We start from the raw sequence: 26,752 nt of genomic DNA on the forward strand, positions 1-26,752 counted from the left end.
AACTTGAAGGTAGATATAATAGAACAGGATGCAATCTTTGAAAGCAAAAGCAAGGGAAAAACTCCTTTAATTTAAAAACTGTTTTCTGTATGCTGATATTTTGTGGAATATGATCTTTCTGAAAAGCAAAATAATTTTTTTCAGAAGTATTCATGTTTGCCCCAGGGATGCATCTCTGACAGAGATGATTTAACTTCATCCATCCAAACAGAGAGTGAACAGTGTTATATGGGAATGAAATAATTTCAGCCTACCCTGAAGTTCGGTGGCCAAATTATACTGGGGGCATCCAGGCACCCCTGAGAGCCCTCCAGCTTATCACTGCCATAAACAGGCTGGAGCACCCAACCTCTCAGGAATGACTTCATGTTAATAAAGTCTTTACAACTGAACAGATTGTAAAATAATTCTAATTTCTTGTAGATGTCAAAAAAATTTGAAAGTCCATCTTGAGCTGCTGAGGAATGTGGGGTATACCTCCAGGCTCACCCTAGAAGTACAGAATCTATGGGCAGCTCTAGTTTGAAATAGTACAACAGAGGCAGAAACAGGGATGAAAAAGTTCTGAGTAGTTCAGATACCAAGCTGGTTTAGCTGAACAGACTTTGAGCTGGTTTATATCCCCTTCATGCTGGAACGTGGCTAAACAAGATTGGGCAGGGAGAAAGACAAGTGACAGTGCAAGACTGGAGTGGGAGAAGGGAGAATAAGACAGATGGCAACAGAGGTTTTGTCAAGACACAGAATTTTCTTCCTGTCCCCTCTTGATGCACTTGGGCAGTGACGTTTTTAATGCTTGGGGTTGCAGAGTGCCGAAGTAACATCTCAGCCTAACTATAATCTAACATCAAGTGTCCTCTTTTAAAATAAATGCAGCATATAATATTTTGTTCTGTCTCCATACCTGGATTGAAATAGTCACATCTGAGATGTGTTTTCTTTCTTTTTCTTTGTCATTTTAACATTGACAGGTTGAACCATTGATCCAGAAAGGCCATGAGAATCTGGTGCACCATATCCTGCTCTACCAGTGCAGCAGCAATTTGAATGACAGTGTGCTGGACTACGGGCATGAGTGCTACCACCCCAACATGCCAGACTCTTTTCTTACATGTGAGACGGTCATTTTTGCTTGGGCCATTGGAGGAGAGGTAGGATGAATGTCTGTCTAGCATGGTTCATCAATGAGGTTTTAGGAGGGTGTGTATTATAATGAAGCTTCTTCCTAGTATATTAGCGATAACTTAATCTGTCTATTTTTAAGGGTACACAATCACAACCCCTAAATGCTTCAGCAGTAAGTCCTCAACTTCTTGTTGGCCTCTTAAGTATGATATACAATGAATATCCTGAGTGACAAGCTAAAAGTAATGAAAATAGCATAGAGGCAGTTGATGCCTTGGGGGAAGAAAGATGACTTGGGAGCATGGAAGTCTGTTGCCATAGCAGCTTTGCCCATCTTATACGGAAATACACTGCCTCCAGCAATGACCAATGTCTGTTACCTGTGGAGAATGACAGAAAGAAAAGCAAGTCTCTGTAGGTGACTGCATAAAAGACATGGAGGCAAGATTTTCCAAATGAAGTTAGACACATTTAATTAATTTTGTGCCTCACCAGGACCTGGTTACAGTGTTGCCCCATTCAGGCATACCATTCTGAAGTTTCCTACCCAGCCCAAAGAGACATCATTTCAGCGCAGGAGTGGTCCTGTGTGAGTGCAGAGCCAGCACAAGGACCACTTTGCTCATGGCAATGGGGCATATCTACAGAAAACACTGTCTCTGATGCCATGTTGACCTCAGGCTGTGTTTTCAGCTTATTTCACGTTAATTTAGGCTGCAGTTAATGCTTTCAGCTGACATAAGGTAGCATTACTGCCAAAAAGAATCCCACCCCTTCTTTGCCCACTTGATTCACCGTGTGCCCACACAAATGATGGTGTGGGCCCAGAGAGGGACTGGGGTGAGGATAGTTTCTGAAGCCTTCATTTGCCATCCTGCAGTCCAAAACCCTCTTTGAGTGCTGCAGTGTGAGGAAGCCAGAGCTGCTACGCAGACCCATCAAAAGAAGTTTAATCCACTATGAGTATTACCCCTGTTGTATGCTTTGTTCATTTTTGCCATCAGCTATGCTCTGACCTAGTATTTGTACTTTCAACTGTCTTAATCTAAGTGAAATAAAAAACTCATATAAATAAGTTATCATTTGACAAGCATTATGGAGGCTTTTGCAAGGATGATCCTGTTGTTAAAGATCTGTAGAGAGGAATCTGGCAGATCTGGGTTACATTCAGGTTTACTGGAGTACTCACTTGACTAACCTCAGTTTACCCTTATGGTAGAACAGAGGTGATAATGTTTATTACTATATACTACGATTAATTAATTAATGTCCATCAAGCATAAGAAAGCTGGGATACCAAATTGCACATTTCAGAAAGTTAAAATCTCAAATTGCATATTAAAATATTAGCTATATACTATAAAATGGTGCATATTAATTCCTATAGAAGTGAATTTGGTAAATGGGTTCACTTAGAAGATACTGGTGTTTTAGTTTGAATCAGGAGTGAGCTTTTGAAGTAAATCTCCCCGTTATCCCCACTTACCAAGGTGTTTTTCACCACAAGTGGTCTGAGAACTTCCACAGCCCTTTGTGGGATGAAGTTAAATTGAACATGCAGGGAACCCAGCACCTCCCAGCAATAAAAGGGGTTCAGTGCATGGGGTCTGACCAGAGCTTGTCCAAAGGAGCATCTTTTGGGGACAGTGGGTCCAGCACAAGCTGTTGCACCATACAGAGCTATTTCTTTTGCACTACATGGCTTGCTAATGTAAATGTAGCCATGAAGATCATCTTTACTGTTCAAATAATTTTACTTAGAATGCAGTGATTCGTGCAGGAAAAACAATCTAATTACAGACAACCTCAGTATTCTCTGGAAATTACTGCTTTTAGAAACGGGAAACATTTAAAATGTAGAGTCACTTTTTCATAAGGGTTTTATTGTCAGACCAACTGCTTTATGATGCAATGTTTATAAATTTAAAATGGAATTTTCCTTTTCTGCTCAAGCAATAAATACAGGATAAATAATCATAAGATCACAGAGTAGTGCAGGTTGGAAAGGACTTCAAGAAGTCTCTAGTCCAGCCTCCTACACAAAGCAGGGTCAGCGGTGAGGTCAGACCAGTTTGCTCAGGGCTTTATCCTCTAGCAAGCATGGGATCTACTATTTTATATTGACATAGTTACTTAGTGCATTGAGTATATAGTAAATATATTATGCCACAATGCCATGTTCAGAAAGTTTTAAAAGAAGTTACCTTTGTAACTGCAATGATTGTGTCATTGCAAAAGAAAGTAGATGTATTTATAAAAATAAATTAACTCCTAACCATGGCAAAAATACCTTAACTCTGTATGCATGTGTTGATTTCCAGGGCTTCACCTACCCATCTCACGTTGGCTTATCCATTGGCACAGCAGCTGACCCTCAGTTCGTTCTTATGGAGGTGCATTATGACAATCCATCATATACAGAAGGTTTGTACCCTCACACTCTTTAAAACATGCAAGATTGGAAAATGTACTAGACACAAGTGCTTCTCATTGCATTGCATGGCAAACAGAGCAAATACAAAGCCGAGGCTTATTTTTCCCTGCTCAATACCAGTTCCCAGTGTTTTTCTCACTGCTCTTAAAAGCTTAACCTGAAGTCAGTGGGAGATTCAGATATACAAAGAATTGTGGACCAGGTGAATACATCTCCTTTTATCACTACATTCTTCATGTTATCTCTCTCTCCTTTCCTTTTGCTGGGAAATCCAACCAGACTGAAAGAGAGCAGCACAGCACCCAAGCTGTGAGACAGCAACACAGTGAATGAGCCTTTTATTAGTTTTTTTTAATCATTTTTTTAAGACATCTACCTGAACTGTGGGCAGTTTCTGAAGGTGAAGTATAGACTCAAGTTGCTGTAGACCATTCACTGGGTAAAAGCAGTTTGTCTTAAAAGATAAGATTTTAATTTATAAAGGTGTTTTTTTATCTTCTTTCTAAAATTAATTTCCATTTAGAAGAAGCAAAAGGAAAAAAACGAGGAAGCCCAGAAAATCTAGGCAACTTTAAAGCTAACTTTTGGAAAGATACTTTTTTGTTCTTAAACAAAAGTTTATTGAGCCACTGTACCTGAGAATATTCTGGTGATTGCTATATATAACTGAGTAAAATCCAGTGCTGCACAGTGTACTGGCCTTTCTTTACACCCCCACGTGTTTAAATAAAATCATCTGTGTGGGTTATGGTGTTTTGTCTTACTGTTATTCACCCTGTTGTTGTTGTTCTAGACAAACTATCTCAAAACTGTTTTGTTTAATGACAGACTATTGCCCTTCAGCATGCACATTTGTGCGGGATAGAGTAAACCTCGTTTGCATGCTTGGTGTTGCATGCTTTTCCATCAAATATTACCTGAAAGCCTGAGAAGTCACATGCAGAAAAACTTTGTGAATTGATTGTATCCCCAACCTTTTTACATCAGGCTTTGGTTCTTTAGACTACTTTTTGATATCAAGAGAAGTCCTTGAGTGAGTGCAGCATTAAATCCTATGTAGTTCTCTCATCTACTTTACTCAAGGTACTGGTATTATTGTCAAATTTGGGATTTAGGAATCCAATTTTCATATGTTTAGTTGATGCTTTCTTAATTGGAAAGATTGCAAAAGGTATGCATTTGGTCATCTGAGGTATGCTGTAATGTGACAGGCTATTCAAAACAAAGTAAAAATATAATTAATGCTAGGGCTCAAGGTGGAGGAATAGATTAATTCATAAGTAGAAGACACCACAGAGCTTGAAAATTTTAAAGAAAAAAACCATAACTTTGAGCTTTGCTTGAAATATTTCATTTGAAAATCATACATGGCACCTTTTTTAGGTCTTATTATTTCCTTGTATTGTTTGATTTGCCTGTGATCTACCTTCATTTCTCTGAAGTCCATGTTGAATAAATTAGTGGAAGGGACACAGGGGCTACGGGCAGCACATATTTTTCATTCAGATCTGAACACCACAGATATCAACATACCATGTTTAAAATCCCTCATGTGGGTTGCCCCTATTTATTGCTTCCTGCATATGGTTTGACTCATTTCCAGGTTATTGAGGTTAATTCCTCAATTTTCATGTAAAAAGCTTAGGATAAGCCTTGAAAAATGTGAAACAATTGGATTTTTAATATTCTTTTTTTTTTTAAATACTGGTTTACAGCCACAGCTGACTGTGTTCTTTTGTTGCAGGTTTGATAGATAACTCTGGTCTGAGGCTAATTTATACTCCAGTTTTAAGGAAATACGATGCTGGAGTTATTGAAGCCGGTCTTTGGGTCAGCCTCTTCCACAATATCCCACCGGGCATGCCTGAATTTGTGTCAGAGGGTCACTGCACACTGGAATGTCTGGAAGAGGTATGTCTCCTGCCTGAATCCATTGGTTTTCATTCTTAGAAATAGTTTTGGACAGCCTCTTTAACTTCTTGGGAAGATTGATAGTTACCGATTAAAGACATGTGAGCAAAGGCTTCTGCTACATGCTGCCCTCCAGATTGTTTCGAGTCTTTTTGATCTGGGTATTTGGGCTGCTCAGTATTCAGGTTGCTTTACTGATATGAGTAATATTGAGTGATTCAGTGCTTGTGATGATTTAATTGTGTGTTCAGTGTATAAGCATACATTGCTTTCCATGGCAAAGCTATTAATAGCCTGGAATAGCTAGCCCAGAAAAAATGTTGAGAGAGACTAATTAAGATCTGTGCATGTGCAAAAGGCTCCTTATAGTGAAGTGAAAGCCTGAAAGGTATTCTTAGACCAACCACAGAAACTAAAGACCTGAACAGGTTTTGTTGTATGGCCCAAAGTACAAAAAATATGCATTCATTAAACACTTGGTTTCATTAAGATAATTTAAATATCCCTACAGATAATGGAAGCATTGTCTAAAATCTGTGATTAAGATATCATGAGAGATTCTCATGTACTTTGTCATTTATAGAGAAAGGCTGAATCAATGCCTGCTTTTTATGATGTGGTTTGGAATGAAGGGCAAATTAGATACAGAATTTAGGTTTGTTCTTGGTGGTGTTAAATGGTTCATATTGTCATAGCATATTCCAGCCTGAAAGCACTTGAGTAGTCTATTATCGTGAGGTTTCTGACCTTAAGGATGTACTTGAAAAGTATTGCGATAACAGATTATTTCTAGTTTGGGCTCTGAACAAGAATTAAAGTTCAGCCTACCAAAAGTTCAGATCCGTAGATCTGAGCTGGAATGGGAGTGATGTCAGATTTGTTTCAATTTGGAAAAGTTAATTTTAAAATGTTTTTGACCTGGAAAAAGTTTCAGATGTAAACCTACAGTATTTCACTACCAGTTGACTTGAAGATGGGAAGTAGAGAATATTGTAATTACAGCCTCTTAATTTAAAGTGCTTTTCTTGGCACAATATTGATGATAACATCATTCATAACTGCATAGAAATTCTTTTCCACAACAAACACCCACATTCAGCAGTATCAGCTAATAACAGTAAAATAATTTGCAGGTTTTAGTATAATAACCTTGAAAGTCTTTATTGTGAATTATTGGCAGTCCAGTTGACTTCCATAAAAACTGTGTGCATTAGGAGTCAAAACACATTTTTATTTAAAAAAATAAAATCACAGAAAAAAACCTAGCGTTTTTTGTATATAAAACCTTAATTTCACATACAGATTTGGTTTTGCTCCAGACTGCTGTAAACTGATGGAATGTAAAATACCTTTATTAATATATTTTCACTCTGTTTGTACATTGCATTACATTACATTACATTGCATCTGGGCGCACTGATGGCGTTGCTTTCCCCTGGCCAGGCTCTAGGTGCTGAGAGACCTGCTGGGATTCATGTGTTTGCAGTTCTTCTTCACGCTCATCTTGCTGGCAGAGCTATCAGGATGCGCCACTTCCACAACGGCGAGGAGCAGAAGCTGCTTGCTTATGATGATGAGTTTGACTTCAACTTCCAGGAGTTTCAGTATCTGAAAGAAGAACGAACCATCTTGCCAGTATGACACTCTTAATTCTTTCCCTGAAAGTGTTTAAGAGATCATGTGCCTAACATTTACTCACATTTAGGATTAATTTTGCTACAGAATTTCTTGAATGTTTTGTTCATTTTTCCACTTATCGCAGAGTGGCTAATGCATTAAAGTTGCAGTGTTTCAGGAGTGTCCACCCAATTCACTACAGAAGTGGCTTGGCCCATCAATTCAGGCCAAGAATACTTTGGGTATGTTTGGTGTCCACAATTACTTGATTTGTTCTTTACTGTTATAAATGCTTGAACAAAGCAGATTATAAAATCACACCTGTGCCTGGTTACACTGTCTTTGTGCATCCAGCCAGCTGAAGAATAGAAACACCACTGCATGGCTTTATGGAGCTGTTGGAACAACAAGTAGCACATCCTGAGTATTTGCACACAGCAAGTATCCAGCCTTGCAAACATGTCTACAAATCAGCCAAGCCTTCTGTTTTTTTCACATTTTTATTTGTTGTTGAGAGTGAAACTCTATGCTCATGTTCCACATGAGGTTTCACTGAGTAAACAAAACCCTTTGGAAGAAGAAATCATGCATTTCCATTTACTGTTTTTGTGATAATAATGTAATATATCTTTTAGAAAAATCCCAACTGCAATTATATTATAAAGCAGTAGCTATCATAGGTATTGCATGAAAAAAGTCTATATTTTTTTGGATGAGTCACTCATTTAAAAATTATTCACTCAACCTTTGTTAGTTCCAGCCGGCATCTATTTTTGAAGCTTTGGCCTGAGGACAGAAAGTTTAATGCTGCAAAGGTTGGGTGTTCCAGATCTGGCCAGCAGAGCAGCTGGAAATGTGCTTGTCCTGGTGCATGTGAACAAGCCCATTACTTCATGGACTTGGTCAGATGCACAATATCAAACAAGTGGATATCGTTTATGATTGGAGCCAGCAAGGGAAAGGGAGCTGAAAAGACCATTGCAATGATGGAACTTCAAGTACGATCAGGAGCCCCATAGTTTAAATTTCTAGGCTTCTCTTCAAGCCTCTTCCTCTCTTATGTCTCTTCTCCCACACTGGCATACTTTGATATTTGTCCTTTAAAGCCAAGAAGCTAAAATGCTAACTTTCTAATTTGATTTCTACAGCAAAACCTGGATGTTCAGGTGCAGCATTTACTCTTTGAAGTCCAACTGCTCGTACTCCTCAGGAACTTCAAAGACAAACTGGTGTTACCTCCTCCAGGAAAGAAGTGTTGAAGGGTTTAGGAACAGGGCTGGCAGAAGATGACAGGTTTGCAGAGAAAACCTGTAATATTTTTAGGAAAATCCATGCAGATTATAGAGAAAAGCCTCTTAAATTCAAGAACAAAAGGGAGTAGACAGCAGAAAGACTAAAAGAGGTATTTGATAGTATCAGCAACTTAAAGAAGACAGCTCAAGTAGAATCTGGAATTCTTTCTCTGAAGTGAGCCTTTTTCATGCCTTTTATTGTTTTCATCTCATGCAAAACTACCAGTACAGCTTTACATACATCATTCTGGTGTAATTTGGACCACAGTCTAATCAATTACTAAAAATTTTTGTAGGAGTTCTTGTTACTCTCTCCTTCTGCCAACTCTTCCAGGGTGTATCCTTTCAGCCTGTGGAGTCCTGGTTATTTACTTTCTTCACATAATAGCACTCTCTTCTGAATTTGGAAGCAAAAGATCTAATGTCACATTCACTTTTAGTGAATGTTATCCAGTCTGTAAGCCATGAGAGCCAGAGACCTTACTGGTGGGAACCAGCATATTCCTGCTGGGAGCAGCGAAGCTGTTCCAGTACACACTGCTTCAGAAAGCTCTGTCTTCATTTGGCCAACACAAGGCTGACGCACCTTCTTCCAGCAGAACCGAGTATAGTTAGTACTAGCATTGATCTGGCAACAAGACAGCCTGCAGGAAAGAAGAAATTCTCAACGTTTGAAGGGTGATCTGTTTTTTTCAGGGAAGATTAATACAATGGGTGATAAGGGAAGATGATGATACAAAAAAATGAACAAAACCAAATAAATCTCTGACATCCTTGTGATGCGAAGTTGCCACAAAATACCAGATTTTTGATGTCTGGCTATGTTCTTCAATATTTTAATTTCCACTTGATTATCATGGTGATTTTGAGATTTGTATTTGATTAGGTACTGGGAATAAAGTTGCTACCAAACAGTAGATCAGTTTGTCAAGACAGCAAAAAGTTAATTATAGGTACTTGAGAAGGTAAGTATTCAGCCTTTCCCATACATATCTGTCAATGTAGTTGAGTCTTTGCCTGCCACTCCTCTACTCCCAGGCTTGGCAAATAAATAGTTGTTGTTGTGATGTGGAAGACCTTCTTTTCCTCATTTGGCAAGTATTTCTATTGAAGTTGGCAGGATAAATTAGCCTGGGGAAAGCTATCCAAAGTAGCAGTGGATGAGTTTTGGAGCAAGAATCATGTGTATACATCGTCTACATAAACAATTTTCCTGAAAATAGGATTATGATTGGGCACCTCCATTTCTATTTTAAAAAAGCAGACCAGACTCTTAATAAGACTCCTTTTAAATCCAGGGGGGATCCCTGAGGATCTGGGATAATATGAATGCTAAGTGCCAAAGCCTTAACGTATACCAATTACCTAATCCTTTGCTCTTTCAGAAAGTTGTATCCGCTGCTCTGATCTTTATTTCTTAAGTGTTTGCTGTCATCTGTGGTTACCTGAAGCTGGTGTTGATAAACTTCAGAACTGTGAAATTCCTAAATCTTGTGTTTCAGGGGGATAATTTAATCACAGAATGTCACTACAGTACTGTGGACCGAATTCGCATGACATGGGTAAGAAAAGTTTTAATGGATCAAAATAAGTACACAGATAATATTGGGGACTAAAATCCTTTTCATAAAACACTATTAAAAAGTGTGACCTTACTTACTAATGCCTGTGTGCATGTAATTATGTATTATATTTCCTTTCATAAATTCTTAGGTTTTAAAGTCATCAGGACTATTATGATAATAGTCTGATCTCTTGTGTAAGGCATTCATATGGCTAGTTTATAAAAATAAGCAAGCCAGCTCATAAAAGATCTTCGCTAGTATAAGGAGTGCTTTCTTCATAACATGTATTAACATGCATATTCTGCATATTCTAATGAATTATTTTTATGAATTTGTTACACATTTTTCCCTGAAGTTGTAACTGCCAGTTCTTGTGTTTTGATTTTTACTTATGCCGTGACCAAGATGGCACCACTTGCTTTTGTGCCTAACGTAGAATCCAGGCAGAGTGCAGGCCCTTCGGGCTGGGAGGAGGAGGCTGGGTGCAGTGAGCCTCTGCATGTTACCTTCCTCATGAGGTGGGTTTTCCAGAGACAGAGACCCTCCCAGACAGCTGCTGACCCCGGGGCAGCGCAGGAGAAGCCGTCTCTGTACCGTCCCACTCTTGCAGCCAAGGGTAGAGGAGCGGCTGTGCCACAGCCCTGGGTGCATGTCCATGGCAGTGGACAAGGCAGGGCCATGGCCAGGGGGTGAGCATCCCCTTCGGGGTCAAGGGGGTCTGGCTCAGGTTTGGCACATGGCAGTGCACGGTCTCCCAGGAACAGCTTTTTAGGTTAGCAGCGGCCAGGCACCGGCCATTGTGATGCGGCCACTTGGTTTTGGAGGTGAAGCAAATTTGGTTGTTGGGACATGAGTATGACTATGCCAGCTGGCTATGAAAATAGAGAGTGATGCCAGACCTGCTATGTTTATGGGAGGGATGTAGCTGCTGGCACCCAGCCTTTGCCAGGGGCTTATCCTGCTTCCTCAAGAGGGGCTGGATCCAGACCTCCGGGAGGTGATACCTGAGGGGTTTCTGTTCGGCAAGGAAGACCTGTTCCTGGCATCCAGAGAGCACAGGGATATCTCTCCCTGAATCATGGCTTGCATGTAGGCACATGCAGTAGGTATATAAAGAAAAGCAAAAGAGTGAGATTGAAGGCTTTTGAGTTTTTGTCCTATTTTCCTGTGTGGTGATCACACTAGCTCTTGGCCCTTGGTTCATGTGTTTTGTCTTCTCCATTCCTATTCCTGTGGTTCTGTGGGATTTGTGGAACCGTTCCCACACAGGATTTAGGAATGTGCAGTTCATAAGCTTGTCCATATTTACCAAGATTAATTTTAAATTAGTTGTTTGCCCCATGGCTCTCAATGGAAGACTGTTTAAAAGTCTGTTTCTTCTGCTAGCTAAAAATCTTACTCTAATTAATTATTTTATATTTAGTGCTCATTTGTTCTTGAGTAAACATTATCTGTTAACTCTTTTCTTTCTTACTCTTTATCTACATAAGTACTTACAAGGACAGTCCATATAGATACATATTCATCCCGGCCTCCATTTTAGTAGGCAAAGCTCATTTAATTTCTTATTGACTAACAGACTAATTATCTTACCAGATTTTTTCTATATTTGCTCCACTTTGAAGCCCTTTTTATGAAACATGGTAAATATAAGTGCCTTGGAGACAGCTGAAAATAAGCCTGAACTTCTCAGATAGTACTCTTCAACATAATAGGAGTCTTATTTTATTGATAGTTGTTCTTTCTGACATCTTTTAAGCTTGAGAGCTATTGCTTGAGCTTGCAGTGTGTTTTGTAATTAATTATGTAATAACTTCTTGCAACTCGACAACCTAATGTGCAAGACAAACCTGTTTAATTGGGCCTCCTGATACATGTTTCATTAGCATATAAATGCTAATCAGTGTTTTTATCTGTGGGATTCCAATGATTTAAAGAAAAATCACATTTTCAGGGTGGTCTGAGCACCAGGAATGAAATGTGCCTGTCGTATCTGCTCTATTACCCGAGAATCAACCTCACCCGATGTGCAAGTATTCCAGATATAATGGAACAGCTCCAGTTCATTGGTGTTAAGGAAATCTATAGACCAGTCAGGCAAGTAAAATGTTTATGAATATGTGTAGCACCTCTATTTCTGTCTGTGGGATTACAGGGTCATTTTTATATGACCTTTATTTCTTTCTGGTAGTGCAACATGTTGCAGGGTGGCTCATGCCACTTCTTTTTGGTCAATATGCTGTGCTGCTACTTATTTCTCCTGCCAAATTATTTAGCATCTCTCTTTTTTTTTTTTTTTTTTAAATAAAAAATCAGTTCCTTCTGTTAAGGAAATAACGTTTCTCACAGCAGGTTTTTTTCACCACAACCATCTGTAAAAAGACTATGTATCAATCTCATATCAATGCTTCAAATCTATCAATTTATTAAAACATATCAGTGTTTCACATATATAGAGATAATTTTGAGAAAGGAGTTTGGGAGCATGGGTGTTGTCAGTAATTCTGCTGAAGTCAGTCGGTACAACCAGATCCTAGAACTGTTGGTCAAATACAGAGCTTAATGCTGTCTTGGTGACACTAACAAAAATGCACAAAAGGGGAAGTTAGAAAGGAAATGGAGGGATTGAGAGAATAGTAAGTTGTTCATAGTAAAAGATAAATGGTAGATAAGCACCATGATGGAGAGAAATGAGAGAACTGGAGGCTCTGGGAGAATAAGTCAGAGGATGATATGCAAGGTAAGTAGAGAGAAAAACATGGAACCAATGGCAGGAATCTAGCCAAAAGGAAGAAAAGAGCTTTTCAGGTGAACTGTTGGCTGCGGGGGCTTGCAATGCTGTGCAAAGACGCTGAATCCCAAATCTTGGATTCTTGCTGTTCAGGGAAGAAGGACGCTGCACATTTTTGATGTAAATCCATGTCAGAAAGAAAAACCCCAAGCTCATTCATCAATTTTTCTTCCTAGTAAAAATAACCCACAAGAATCTGAATATTGGCCTGCTGCTCAGCTCAAAAGGAGTAATATCATTTTGTTGTAAGATCTGTCTACTTTAGTGCTCCACAAATATTAAATATCCCTTCTGTGAATGGCAAGGGGTGGGGGGCTGTTACCATTTAGGTGACTCAGGATCTGTAACAGCCACCATGAAGGTCTGTGCAATTCAGCTGGCATCTGACTGCTGGGGTAAACCACAGGCCGGTGAAATTTAAACAAGGTGTTACAGTTTCTCCAGTAAGTCAGCAGAAGTCTTGCTGTCCTTCATCATGAGAATCCTCGGCAAGAAAAAAATGCTTCCCAGTGTGTTGTTGGATCTGGCTTTTCTGCCCTTTAATGTCAGTGGGATGACCTGCACAACGATATTGCTCACTAAGAGCAAGAGTGATTTCCAGAATCTAACATAAAATTTAAATTTTGGTAGGAGATGGGAGGAAGCTCACTATAGACAGCATAAATGTGTGTGATTATATAAAAATCAATAAATAGCATATTTCAGTTTTTAAGTGTTCCTTACAGTGCTTAAAATTAAGGCATTTCAATAGCAGATCAGCAGTGGAAGTGTTTGTAAACAGAGTGAGAATAGTCTAAAGAGGAAATTTCCCAAATGAATGAAGTGCAGAAAAAAAAATCAAACAATAGAAAATAGAATGCATTATTAGTGGTGAAAGGGGAATTACATTTGTATTGTTAGCTGCACTAAAATAAGGTAATAGTAAGATTTTAAAATAAAATGGATAGACTAATAGTGTGTCATCACATTTAAATTTTAAGAGTTGTCTTTCCTTATACAGTTTATCTTAACAAAACCATTTAAAACTATTATTGCAAAGTAATTTGATGTACAGGCTTATGGGTCTTAGTTCTGAAATTTATATCCAAGACAGAAGAGTTTAAAGAAAGGCACAAAGCAATCAATGTCTACTTCATTTTCCACACTATTTCTACTTAAAATCTCTTGTAATACAGGGAGAACAGTTTCTAAATTAGTCGTAGCTAAAAGAGTCTTTCTGAGCTTAGAAAGAAAATATTCTAACAAATGTATGCTCTCTTGAGTGTTCATTCATGATAACTGTACTTAAAGAAAAAATGCACATTTGGCCTGGGGAAATAAAGATGTTTTGAATAGAGTAAGTATGCAGACTGTCTGCCACAAATGGAATAGTAATTAGAAGAAGAGATTATTAATGCCTCTAGTATTTATGACCTAATCCACAATTCTTGTTTCATTAAGCTCTGTCAGCCTAAGGATATGTGACCTGATACTCATCTCTCTTGTGTCAGTCTTACACTGCAATTGCCTCACTGACTCCTCTAAAGTCTTTCTTGACTTACACATGAAGGCAAACTGGAAGCAGGATCAAGGCACTGGGGCTTACATTAAAACTTTTTTTCCTCAGTCTGGCCGCATAGACAGTGGTATGAGTCATGGGGAGCTGAGATGAAAGCGATTGGGCCACAATAGTGTAAAATAGGTGCTTGATTAAAATTATGTCCTCTGTGCCTAGGTGTTGAGTAGAGCAGAACTTCGGCATAGGCAGCACTTTACCTAAAGCAAGTGGGAGACAGCCTACTGTAAGTTAACACAGATCTGTCTAAAGTGCTTTGAAAAGATAAGTAATGCTCCAACCAAAGTATTAATTAGTACTTAGATAAAATTTTAGCTACTTTCATTCTTCCACAAGCTCTGCTGGACTTTGTGTTTTTAAAAACCTGACCTGTCCGCCATGGTGTTTCCATTCATTGCAGTAGGGTCAACAAGGAGAAAGCAAGAACAATGGAAAAGGTTTTCTTTACCTGTTTGTTTGGGTTTTTTTTTAAATTTTCCTTCATTATTAATTTTGAGGTTTTGTTACTAAATGAAATACAAGAAATCTCATTCCTTCCCTTTCCACATCTTTGGCTGGTGGGGAATGGGATTGGCCTCACTTGTTCATGGGGAGGATTCCCACACGTGGGCAAATAGATCTCTCACAGCAGCACAGCAGGTCTCTATCCCACCCCTGACCAAAAGTCCCCTTGCAGCCAGCATTCAGGGACATGCCAGGAGGCAATGGCCTCAACACCAGTTAGTCTCATTTGTTCTTTTTACATTGCTGCCAACCAATGCGTGTTAGAGCAACTCCTGTGCTAGGCTGAGTTTTGACCTATTATCTGAGTTATGACCAGAGATTGGCAAAGCCATCTGGAAGCAGCTTTCTAATGGCAAATGTTTCTTTACAACACTGTCTGCCAAGCCTAGTAGAGGGTGTGGCTTTTTTCTGTTTTGAGAAGTTACAACAGAAGATCTGGTTTGTATTGCCTGTGTGTTCGGTTTGTAGATCAGAGAACAGCAATGTAAGTCTTCTTCTTAAAGACTTTCATTTCTAAAAGCATCTGGCAGCAAGTCCTAAACTGCTGACAAACTTTTGTAAGTCTGTTAAAATCAATGAAACTGCATCAGTTTTCAGTAGCAGAGAACTTAGCTGAGAATGTGAGTTAGGCATAATATACATGTTAATAGTACCTCTCTTTTTCTGGGTAGATTCTCCAAAAGCTTTTCCTCATCAGTTCCAACTTGATGGTATTTATCTATTTTTTAAAATCTTTTTTCTTTTTTTTCTAGGACTTGGCCTTTCATTATCAAGAGTCCTAAGCAATATAAAAACCTGTCTTTTATGGATGCAATGAACAAATTCAAATGGTCCAGATCGGAGGGTCTCTCCTATAATGAACTTGTGCTTAAACTACCAGTGAACGTGAGATGTTCAAAAACAGATAATGCAGAATGGTCGGTAAGTCTAAGTGTTGAAAAGGAGGCAACAATGCCATGAAACAAATGTGATTTACTGTGCTTCAGTGTGTATGAATAAGTACCTGGTTATATGCCTTCAGACTGTCTACATGGCTACATTGCATTTACATACAATAACAAATGAGGACAATGTTTCATCAATGCTTTCACCTCACTCAGGTTCTAGAAGCATTTAAAAAGAATAGAAAAGTTGGAGCTTTGATCAGCACTTGGGATCAGTAAGAAGAGTATGGAGTCTTTCAGTGTAGCTGGGACTGATCAGAGAGTAACCATATGTGTCCAGATTATGTGACCAAGTTAGCTGTTTTCCCTTGGCTGCCTCCATTGTCAGGGACTTATGTTAGGGTCTTGCAATGGATGGTTCAGAATCCCTAAATCAGGTTTCTTCTCTGAGTCAGTCCATAGGGGGAAGCTTACTGACTGCATAAAGGAGCCTCAAGAATCTAACTTCTTACCTCAGGCATCTAGACTACCTAAAGTTATACGAGGACTCTTCCAATATCTCTTGCTTTTTTGTTGGTCTTGTGTCTTAGAGATGTCTATAGTATCGGGCCAAAAAAGTACATTTGGATTGTCTGTTTCCTTTGTGCACCTTTGGAAGATTTTATTTTCTATAATTTTCCTTTCCCAATTCTTTTGATGAAAAAAACTGTAAGACAGAAAATAATTCCCCAGTAAGTTATTATTTATTCTAAATGTCTACTGGTATTTTAACAGGACTGCTGGAAAAGCTGTCATCTTTAGTGTTGCTGTGTGTTTATAAAGAAGTACTAGTGCATAGTATCATACCTGAAGGAGATGCTGAAAAATATGTATTGGTCCTTGAACTCCTTTACAGAGTCCGATTTCAAGACTCCATTTTACTTTTTTGAGCTTTTTTGCTCAGAAGGGGAGATTATCTCATTGTACTGGCTTATCTGCTACCATGATTTTAGGCCAGCCTAACAGAGCTGTACCAGCTGCTACTGATGAAATACTTCCTAGGAAAGGACTTTTGCCTCATTCTCCTCACCCTGCCAAAGAGCCCATGCTGCCTCGTAGTGGGTCACACAGTGCTTTCAGGTGGTGGAGAAATTGCCCTTCCTGCAGCAGCGTTCTCAGGTCTTTCCAACATCAATCAGACTGTTCTGCCCATGGGATGTCAATGAAATACAGTATGCTATAAGTAATCAAAGAAGTTCTGTTTTTTTCTAATATTTGTCCCACTGCAGACCTTCTGTGAAAAGTCATTATTGACAGTACATGTGACTATTCACCAGTTTTGGTTAAACTTCTTGACCTTTGCAACTGCTGGCCTGTAGCAGCTGCATAGCCACTCTCTCACTGATTTTTTGTCAGAGGACAAGTTCAGATGATAAAAAGCACACAGAAATTTTATCAGGAGGGGATAGGCTTTTTTTTTTTAAATGGTATGCTTTCTGGAAAATGCTGCTCCCCTTTATCTTACAGGATGAAGGAACAATACTTACGACTTAAAGAAAGTAGTCAAAGAGTGAGCTCACTGGAACTGGGAGTGCTTTGTTCTTCCTTTTAATCATAGTTTCCTATTTCAAATGACTAGGGCATACTCATCAAAGCTAAGATTAGGACTCTCTCCTTTCCCTTCCCTTATTAGTGATATTACATTAAATTGGCCATCCTCATCAAAATCAAGAACAGATTTAACCTGAATAGCCAAACAATCCGTGAGTTGTTACAAGAAGAAAAAAACTTGAAGCAGAGGAAGTGAGTTGAAAATACCTTCATCCTTCTGTAGGAATGGTCCCTTGATCAGTTTTAGCTTTGTGTTGTGTTTTCTAAGATTAAGTCAATATTTAGATTTTTTATTTTTTCTGCAGTGCAGGATAATTGCAACATGGAAAAAACCCAAAGCAAGTACATGCTGTGCAGGTTGGCATTCAAACTTCCAAAAATGTTTGTGTCCAGTGGCTCACTTTTTACATAGCTTCTTTTCTTTAACGTGTAGGGAGTACATTTAGGAAAAGCATAGCCAAGCAGTGTACCTAAATCTCTCCAATTTTATGTCAAAGCCAGGACAGGCAGGTAGTTATGTCTAACTCCGTGAAAAATTGCACTGAGTTGTAAGGGAAGAGTAAAACATGCTCAACATATAGAAAGAGGACACTGCGGTAGGTGACCCTGCTTAAGCAGGGACATTGGACCAGATGACCTCCAGAGGTCCCTTCCAACCTCAACCCCTCTGTGATTCTGTGAAATAAATGTGTGCACAATTAACTACCTTGTACATGCAAGTGTAAGCCTTGTATGTACAAATGAACACATTCAAATATCATCCAATATCCCTATAGCACTGTGTCGTGGTTTAGCCGAAACCAGGACACACTGTAACACTATAAACTTCCATTTTTATCTGGCAGGAAGATGAAAACAAAACCCAAACCAACCAAACAATCCCACAAAGCAAAATAAGGTCATACAAATCAACCAACAAAAGCCTAAACTTGCTTTACTGGAGAGGATGCCAGTGTGTACAGCTGTTCCCAAGCTGAGAACAATGGATGTGCACACTGGCTGATCATTTGGTGTGCAATATATTAATATTTTTACTATGCTTGAAGTCTCCACAGTGAGTCACAACCCCAGTACAAAACTAACAATAGATTCTCATGCAAGCTGCCAACTAGTTAGAGAGCAAAATACAGATTTCTAATCTTATGTGAGGAAGCTCTGATCAATTTTTATTTTAATTGCAGATCCAAGGCATGACAGCTTTACCCCCTGAAATAGAGAGACCATACAAGACAGAACCAGTAATATGCAGCTCATCTTCCTGTTTACGCTGCAGTTTATTCCTCACCCTGTTGTTTGTTGTACATGTCACAGCCAGTACCATAGGAAACATTGGGCCCTTTGTATAATAATTTTTATTCATTTGTGTTCTGTATGCCATGCAAGTTCTGATGTGTTTGCACTGTTGCTATTGTAGATTTATTTTTTTACATATTAATAAACTAAATTTGCCAGTTCAAAATAAAATGTGTACTTCCTCTGAAAACTGTGGGTTTTTTGGTTTTCAGTATAAAGTATGTACAAAACACAGTAGGTACACTGGCACGTTGCATATTGGAATCTTTTCCCGTACCATTTTGTTACACTTTGTCCTGGCTCTTTCACGTGGTGTTTTCAAAACCAACTATGTATATGGGTAAAATTAATAAACTAAAAGCAACTTAGTTAACCACATTCAAGCTGGTGTGTGCTGTATTATTTTGTCTTGGTTCTTGACATCTGCAGGTTAGGAAATTATTTCTGTATGGACAGGTCTTGCAAACATGTATTTGGGCGTGTCTGATTGACACCTGATGTAAAGCTACAGAAAGGATTCATTCAGGGAGGACATTTCTGGGAGCAACACATTGCAAGCCGTCTCTCCACCTTAAGAGAAGCGAGTGCTACGGGTGTGAAAGGGATGAACCCCAAATCTCTGCATAACGGTTGCTGTACAAGTCCTTCAGCTTGGCAGGGATTTCTCCCCCCTGCCTTTCTGTTCTTTATCTCTTGCCCAGTTCCCTGCCAATTCAGTGTCTTTCTTTTGTCTTAAGGTATTTGTACAGAGAGTAAAGCTTTGGAGAGGGGTAGGCACACCTTTAGTAGATTTGATCTGGATAGCTGTAGCAATAAAGATTTGTCTCACAACCAGGCTCTGGCACGCACAGAGAACAGGAGTACGAGCCTGGCAGGAGATATTGCTAACACATGCCAAGCATCACAGTAGGCCAAACTGTTGATTAAGAGGTTATTTCTGTGTCTCATGTGTAACATCATTTATTTATTTATTTATTTATTTGGAAATCTGCAACTTTTTTACTCAGGTGGTGTTGGGCGGGGAAGATTCCTGAAAGATACCTAATTTATTGTTCCCCAATGAAATTATGCAACACAGTAGAAAAGGACATTGAACATCCAAAAAACCCTTTATTTTTGTAGCCACACTGCAGTTGCAGTAAACTCTAATTTTTCCACAGTGCTGCATAAACTTTACGGGATTGTGGCTATAAAAATAAGTTGGTTTGGATGTTGAGAGTGCTTCCCTGACCTGACCACTGCAACACCTGCACTGCAACTAAGCTCTGTAGGCTTAGTCACATACGGACTTTGTTACATACATTTTATGTCATTGAGCACTCTTGTGCAGCATGGTGAGTCCAGAGCAGATCAAGAACCTGACAGAGCTGAGATAAACTGGTTTTCTGAACATTTTTGTTCATTGACTGTTAATGGCTGATACCTGTCCATGCAGTTGTACCTCTTAATGAGGGCAGGCTATTCTGATGCAAAGGAGTATCACATAAGAAGGAAAATAAGGAGAGGATTTGGGAACTGTCTTCTCTGTATTTGAGAAGTGAGAAGGAAAGCATCACAAAGCTGGTAAGGCTCCTTTCTGGGTAGCTAAAATGACAATTTGTGTGATAACACACAGGAGAGGCACTGAAGCAGCAAATGCCTCAAGTGGAGATGAGAGAGTTAATCAAGTATAGATTAATTTTCTAGGAGCTAAAACAATCTCATTACAAAATTTATGCATAAAGGGAGTTTAAAATGAGCCATGAAGATAGAGGTTCACAGGGCCTACTAAGTCTTCCTGATGCTGCAGTCTGCACTTGGAGTAAGAGCAACTCCCACCAAATCCTGGGAAATTTCTTTGCTGCTGTTGGGCAGCTGCTTGCTCTAAATATACCCAGGCAGTGTTATGTTCTGCCATCCTTCCCACTGGTGTTGGATAAGGTAAGGAAGAGGTGTATGCCAAATAGCATATGGATTTTTTGGGGTGAAACCCCTGAAGTGTCAATAAACAGATGTAAATATTTAGGTGTCTCCTTCCTGCCAGCAGAAGAACTATGCTTTTCTGTTTCGTGTTCCTGAATAGAACTGGTTGAAAACCAAAAAACAAATAACGGTCATGGTGAATTATAGGCAGAAAAATCTTCTGATTATTTGTACAGATCTGTTCTGAACGTGAAAAGCTAAGATCCTCCAGCTAAGATACCACAGAGTCCAGGGTGCACCTCATTGTAAAAGCACTCAGCGGGAGCCTTGGCCTTTCTTACACTCAAACACATCCCTAAAGTGGGCAAGTTTGAATAGCTTTTTGTCAGGGAGTGAGGGGAAAAATAATAGGGAATGAAATGAGAAAAGAGCATTTGTGTTGGACAGGGGAGCCCTTTCACATGCAATGTGGTCTCTCATTTGCTAATAGACAAGGGCTACTGGCATCAGTCCTATGTTGACTTGGTTTGCAACAAAGATAAAGCAGATCTAGGGTTATTTTCCATTCACTTGGCTGTTCTCTGAGTTGATGCAGTTTCTTATCTGCGGGGATTTCCTTTCCATGGGCACCCGTCCTAAGAACATGTGAACAGATGGGTGTTTGTTGTTGCCATCCAGTCGGCCACGAGATGATGTAAAGCAAAGCTGGCCCAGAAAGGATGTCTGTGAGAGATAACTGCCAGTATATCAGGAAGACCTGCCATATACACTAAAAATTCACTTCTGGAGGAATGGAAAGGAGAATTTTGCTTCACAGGTAAATAAAAAGAGAGACTGGTGATACAGTTCTGAGATACTTCCAACTAAGAGGATCCAAAACAATGTGCACATTACATTATGAAAGAAACTTAAAATAAGAAAATAAATAAAAGGTGAAAATCTGAAACTGTCAAAAATTTAAAGCAAGGACAAAGGTGAAAAATGCCACAAGCTAAGTCCATACCACTGAAGAAAAAACAGGTGGGGCAAAAAGATACCTAGTCACACTGCACATGAAAAAGCTCTCAGGCACAGATTTCTGTGGTTTTCTTTCAATATTGTACTATGCTAAAGCATATACTTTTGCATTGTATAGTTACCCAAATCTTTCATAATAGTTATAGCTAAAAGTATATACAGTAAACATTGTTTTCAAGCAAATCATGGTCAAGGAGAGGATATTGAGTATACACTGGAAGATCAATGAGTTAGAGATGATGAGCACAAAATGACTAAATGTAATACCTCCTTTTAACAGTTTTGCTATTCAGAGCTTTTCTGTGTGAAGAAATGTGTTAAGAGTTTCTAGTGAGAAGCTAAATATGTAACTATTTTAGTGGGATAAGGAGTTGCATTCTGGAATAGCAGTTGAAAATCCCATTCTCCTTAAATCAGATTCCCCACACAATGGTCCAGCTGCCTGTTACCTGTAGAGTATCTATAGGTATACTACTAATACTATTTAATACCTTTTGTTTTTGTTATTTGTTCATTATGAAGCTTCCATTTAATGAATGTATGGCTCTCCTGAAACATTCACATTATCTGAATCAACAACCATGTGGGATTTTGGCTGTTTGTTGTAAAACCAGAACACAGGAAGACTGAGAAGGGAACATTGGAGTTTATGTAGCTCTTTGATTGGCCCCTATGGGGGGGGTGTCATTCCCTGTTCGCGTATCCCATCCACGAAGCCCATCGTATGACCCCGTGTCAGCCCATCTGTGCCTGCATCGCAGTGACATTTAGGCTGGGTGCAAGTGTGGACCAATGCAAGGGTAAGAAGCAGAGCTGCAGCCAGTGGGAGTGTAACTGTGCTGGGCTTAAGCCCTTTCACTGCAGAGGTCTGGCTTGGTAACTGGACTGGCCGGTTAAAAAGAGGAGCTGTATGGCCATATTATCCCAGATGCTGAAGAGGCACAAATTTAATAAATAAAACCTAGCAGAAACACTGGCCTTATTCTCCTCTTTCCTCCCTTCATGCAGAAAGTGACTATTTTTAGACCAATTATTACTTCTGGAATGTTTAAGAATTTCCACTCCTTCCGCTCTCTGCCTCTTATTTCTCATTTTTGATACGTCTCTGCCTTGCATGAGAGAGAGAGATAGCAAACTTATCCAGAACCTTTTAGCAGAGGGGAAAGCTGGGAGAAGAAAATGACAGCTGTGCCACAGAGAGCTCTTCTGGGCTGCTTCCTCCATCCCCACGGAGGTTTCCCTAGCCCACGGGTACCCCCAGGAGCATGAGCCCCCCAGACACCAGTGTCCTGCGGGTGCACTGAGCCTGGCATAGGTGGAACAAATAGGTGGGGGCAGCCATGAAGTTTCCCTTCTTCAGCCCCTGCAAAGTGTTTGCGGTGCAGGCGCCCACTCCCAGCTACCAAAACCTAAAGCCTGGTGCTTAGCGCACTCACCTAGGATAAAGGTATGAGCACAATTTATGTTTGTACATCAAAACTAGCAAAGTAGAATATTTTCCCAGACTGAATTTTTAGTTTTGTGGTAACTCTAGTTTGCAGGAAAACTCTAAGATATCAGAGAAAATAAGATGATTTAAGATGTCTAAAAATGTGACTTATAGTCTCCTTCCGAGAGCTGGCCATTTTAGGATGCAGAATTGCATCCTGCTCAAAAGAATACATGTTAAAATTCAGTACATTGAACAAGAATCACACCTATCACCACTTGAATGATCCCATGCGATCAGATGTGGATCTTCCTATTACCCACTTGGTTTGCATTCTATCCACAGACTTCGATGTTGAAAAGCATTTTCAACAGGTACAGTTACACTGCAAATTTTCTACAGGTACAAATATGTTTCTCTGCTAAATTTGTGATTGTTTCTTCTACTCATCCTGCTCTTCTTCAAGGTAAGATAATGTGAGCATTACTTATATGAGGTAATGCTTGTGGAGGACCATTTTCTTCTGCATAGTGTTTAAGTGCCAACATTAAATGGTGCAAAATGATTTTTAAATGCCATCATTAACATAATTGTTCTAAAATCTACTTTGCCCTGGTTTATGTAACTGCAGAAGGCAGCGGAGAATAGTAACTCCTGCTTCCAGTACCTATGCTAAACATGACTACCTTCAAGACAACCTGTAAAAACTTTCAAGGCTACAAGTACCACAGATGTAAAAATATGGAGAGAACAGGAAGCTTTTCCCAGACATCTGTGGAGAGTGAACCATTGACTCCAGCAACATTTGTTTGGTCCATGTCCTCCTGCCTTTCCAGTCTTTGCAGCACAGAATTTATGACTTCAGTGGTGACTTCTGTGCTTGCTGAGCATGGGGAAGTTCAGAGGCTCTGCTGCTGCTCTTTGCCCCTTGGCTGTGGTGAGGAGGGCTGGAACTGATGGTGGCCACCAGCTTTTTCATGGCTACCCTGCAAATTGCCTTCGGTGTCAATGAAACTAATAAGGAGTAGGTGAAATATGTTTCCTTGTTTTTAAAATACACTCATAAAATTGGGTAAAACTGTATTTTAATATGTGACGGGAACTCTGAACTGAAGAAACCGCATAGTTGGATTGTACATATACTACATGGATTTTAAATATGCATGGCTGCTGGATATGAATGTATAAAGAAAGTGGGACTTTTTAACAGTGTAAAGGAGGATAGTTGCTCTGATATACAGGGAAAACATTCAGTATCCTGTGAATACCCACCTTAGAAGATCATGTCCAGATCATACTGCAGAGATCAACTTTTATTGTGTCATAGGCAGCATATAGATAACTAACTAAATAGATATATATTGCATCAGTTCTTAGCTTGCAGAGCATGCTTTTTGGGAGAGGGCTGACCATCTGTCTTGAAATATCACAACCTTTTAACCATTGAAAAGATACAGAATATGCAGTGGGACATATTTTTCATTCAACTTCTATATTTTGCTCGTATTTTAAGCCTCAGATACTAAAAGCATATGTGGTTTGGTTTTTGGTTTAGGGTTTTTGGGGTTTGTTTTTTTTTTTTTGTACTTATTGTACAAAAGGCATCCCTTTTTCCCTAGCTGCCATGCATCCCTACATACTTTTGATTTTACCCGGGCTATGCCAGAGCTCCTTAAATGACACCAAGTGTTATTCCCTCTACCTAGCTTCAAACCAGCTGAGGCCTCTATCTGCTCTTTGTGGCAGAGGAGGATGGTGCAGAACACAGGTCCTCCTGGAGGGACAATCCTCCCCTGATAGTATTTCATGTGAAAGATCACCTCGCACAAGATCATACTAACAAAATATTTACTTTAGGCGAATGTCTGTTTGCGCTTGCTACTCTGTGTGCCACAGAGTCATGTAACAGCAAATCTGGGGCATCACCTCTGATCTAGGACAACATATTGCAATTTCACTACCAATGACAACTAACACTGTGCTGTTGAGGTGAGCTCTGAGAGACAGAAAACTCTTATTGTAAAACACAAGCAGATTGTATAAATACTCCTGGAGACTCAGAGAGTTACTGGCAAAGTAAATTGCCTTTTGTGAGGCTGTTGTCTCCTCCCACAGGTTACACATACATCACCTTGCAAATGCTTCCAGCTTCTTCCATCCTAAGCGAGCAAGAAACCAGCTGGGAGCTGAATGTGGTTCTCTTACTAATTAACCACCAGGCAGCCTCATTACAGGTGGTTTACAACTCCCCTACGAAATAGTGGCAAAGCAAAAAAAAAAATTACTCTGTCTTCTAGTTTTATAGGCCTGAGCAACCATTTCCTCAGCACATTGTCATTATTTAGTCAGGATTTAAATTCCCTGTTTGCAGTGATTTTTAAGAAAGATAACAGTATTTTTTCACTGGGAATTTCTAATCTCTTGAAAGCAAATGGCAAAATCCAAGCTGCTGACTCCTTGCGCTTCTCTAACCTAGGGATGAGGAATAAAAAGTTCTTGCAGCTTGACATAATACTGTGAAGAGTCTTGCTTTATGAAGCAGCAAAAATAATGTGATGATCTCAAATCCCTTTCAGGTTTATTTAAGCATAGATCATCAGTACAAGAGAAAATACATTAAAAATGCCTACTTCATCAAGACAAATAGCATTTCTGTGGGTGTCCTGCTGGTTTTGCTGAGAATTTCTGTTCTCAGGTCTAAAAGAGCATGTTGTGCAGCATATTTTCCTTTTTCACTGGTTGTCTTAAGATTGTGTGACTGGCTTGTCATCAGAGGATGTGTTGAGATATTTAAGGGGATAGGGTTTGAAAACTTCTTCATAACCTGTGCAAAACCTTGCAAGGCATTTCTGGGGAATACAGCAAACTTCTATAAATATCTATGTCTTTTAGACATCAAGTTACAAGTCTGCAATATGCTGTGAAAGCCATAAAAGCTGCTCAGGTGTTGGCCATTATTTGTGGCATCCTGTAATAAATCTGGGAGAAGCTATTCCCAGATTGTGCCTCTCCTGGGAGACTGTAATTGAAATACTGAACCTGGACACATTTTTAGACTTAACAGGTTGGATTCACTGCTGATGTAAGGTGACACAAATCCATTATAGAACTATACAAGTCTACCTCACCCTTCAACAGCAGAGTTGGCCCTTCAAGGCTGGCAAGATGCAGGTAAGCAGGTCAGAAAGTTGAGAAAGGTACCACAGGAACCAGACAGCAGGAAAAAAACTAAAGATAAATATATCCAGCTGAACACACCTCCAGAGGTTAGTGCTTTTTAGCTAGGGTGGGAAAGAACTGAGCTGTAGAGAGAAGAGATCCCTATATATGAAACCTGTGGATATTTTTGAAAGGCATGATGGAAAGAACAACTGGCTTCATACCTAATGCACTGAACCAAACTTAGAAGTCCTGAGTTCAGTAGCCTACCCATGCCATTACCAGAAGTGTGTCTGCAGTTAAACTAATACACACTCCAAACCACTCCAAACAAGGTGATGGTGGATAAATCTGTGAAAATGTGTGTGTGGGAGCTGCATACCACAGAGACAGAGCACTGCCAGAAATGTGCAGGGAGTGTATTGGTGCAGAAGTGGAGAAGGAATTATTAAAGGGATTTTTTGGGCAATTAGGCAAACTAAAATTATGGAAGGCTGGAAAAGACAATTAGCCAAGACTTCCTGATTATGAAATCTGTCCAACTGCCTGTTCATCTCCATTTGAGTCCTGGGCCTTTATTGTCTGGGAAAGGTAATCTTAGATTTGACAAAAACTGTCTACTTCACAGAACATTCCTGTATTGGCAGAAGATAGTCTGGTAAACAGATAAGAACTTCCCTTTGT

At 39.5% G+C, this 26,752-nt stretch overlaps 1 protein-coding gene across 1 annotated transcript in view; it reads left to right on the top strand.

The window, feature by feature from the left end:
• MOXD1 (monooxygenase DBH like 1) overlaps nucleotides 1-18,614 on the top strand; it is a 50,760-nt gene extending 32,146 nt beyond the window's left edge. The window contains exons 5-12 of the mRNA XM_075708339.1: nucleotides 972-1,151; nucleotides 3,447-3,549; nucleotides 5,304-5,470; nucleotides 6,914-7,105; nucleotides 9,882-9,941; nucleotides 11,899-12,041; nucleotides 15,547-15,715; nucleotides 18,450-18,614. Coding sequence (XP_075564454.1) covers nucleotides 972-1,151; nucleotides 3,447-3,549; nucleotides 5,304-5,470; nucleotides 6,914-7,105; nucleotides 9,882-9,941; nucleotides 11,899-12,041; nucleotides 15,547-15,715; nucleotides 18,450-18,614 — 1,179 coding nt within the window. The remainder of the gene's footprint in view (nucleotides 1-971; nucleotides 1,152-3,446; nucleotides 3,550-5,303; nucleotides 5,471-6,913; nucleotides 7,106-9,881; nucleotides 9,942-11,898; nucleotides 12,042-15,546; nucleotides 15,716-18,449) is intronic.
• Nucleotides 18,615-26,752: the final 8,138 nt, after the last annotated feature.

Source organism: Pelecanus crispus, chromosome 3, assembly GCF_030463565.1.
Source record: "Pelecanus crispus isolate bPelCri1 chromosome 3, bPelCri1.pri, whole genome shotgun sequence".
NCBI lineage: Eukaryota > Metazoa > Chordata > Aves > Pelecaniformes > Pelecanidae > Pelecanus > Pelecanus crispus.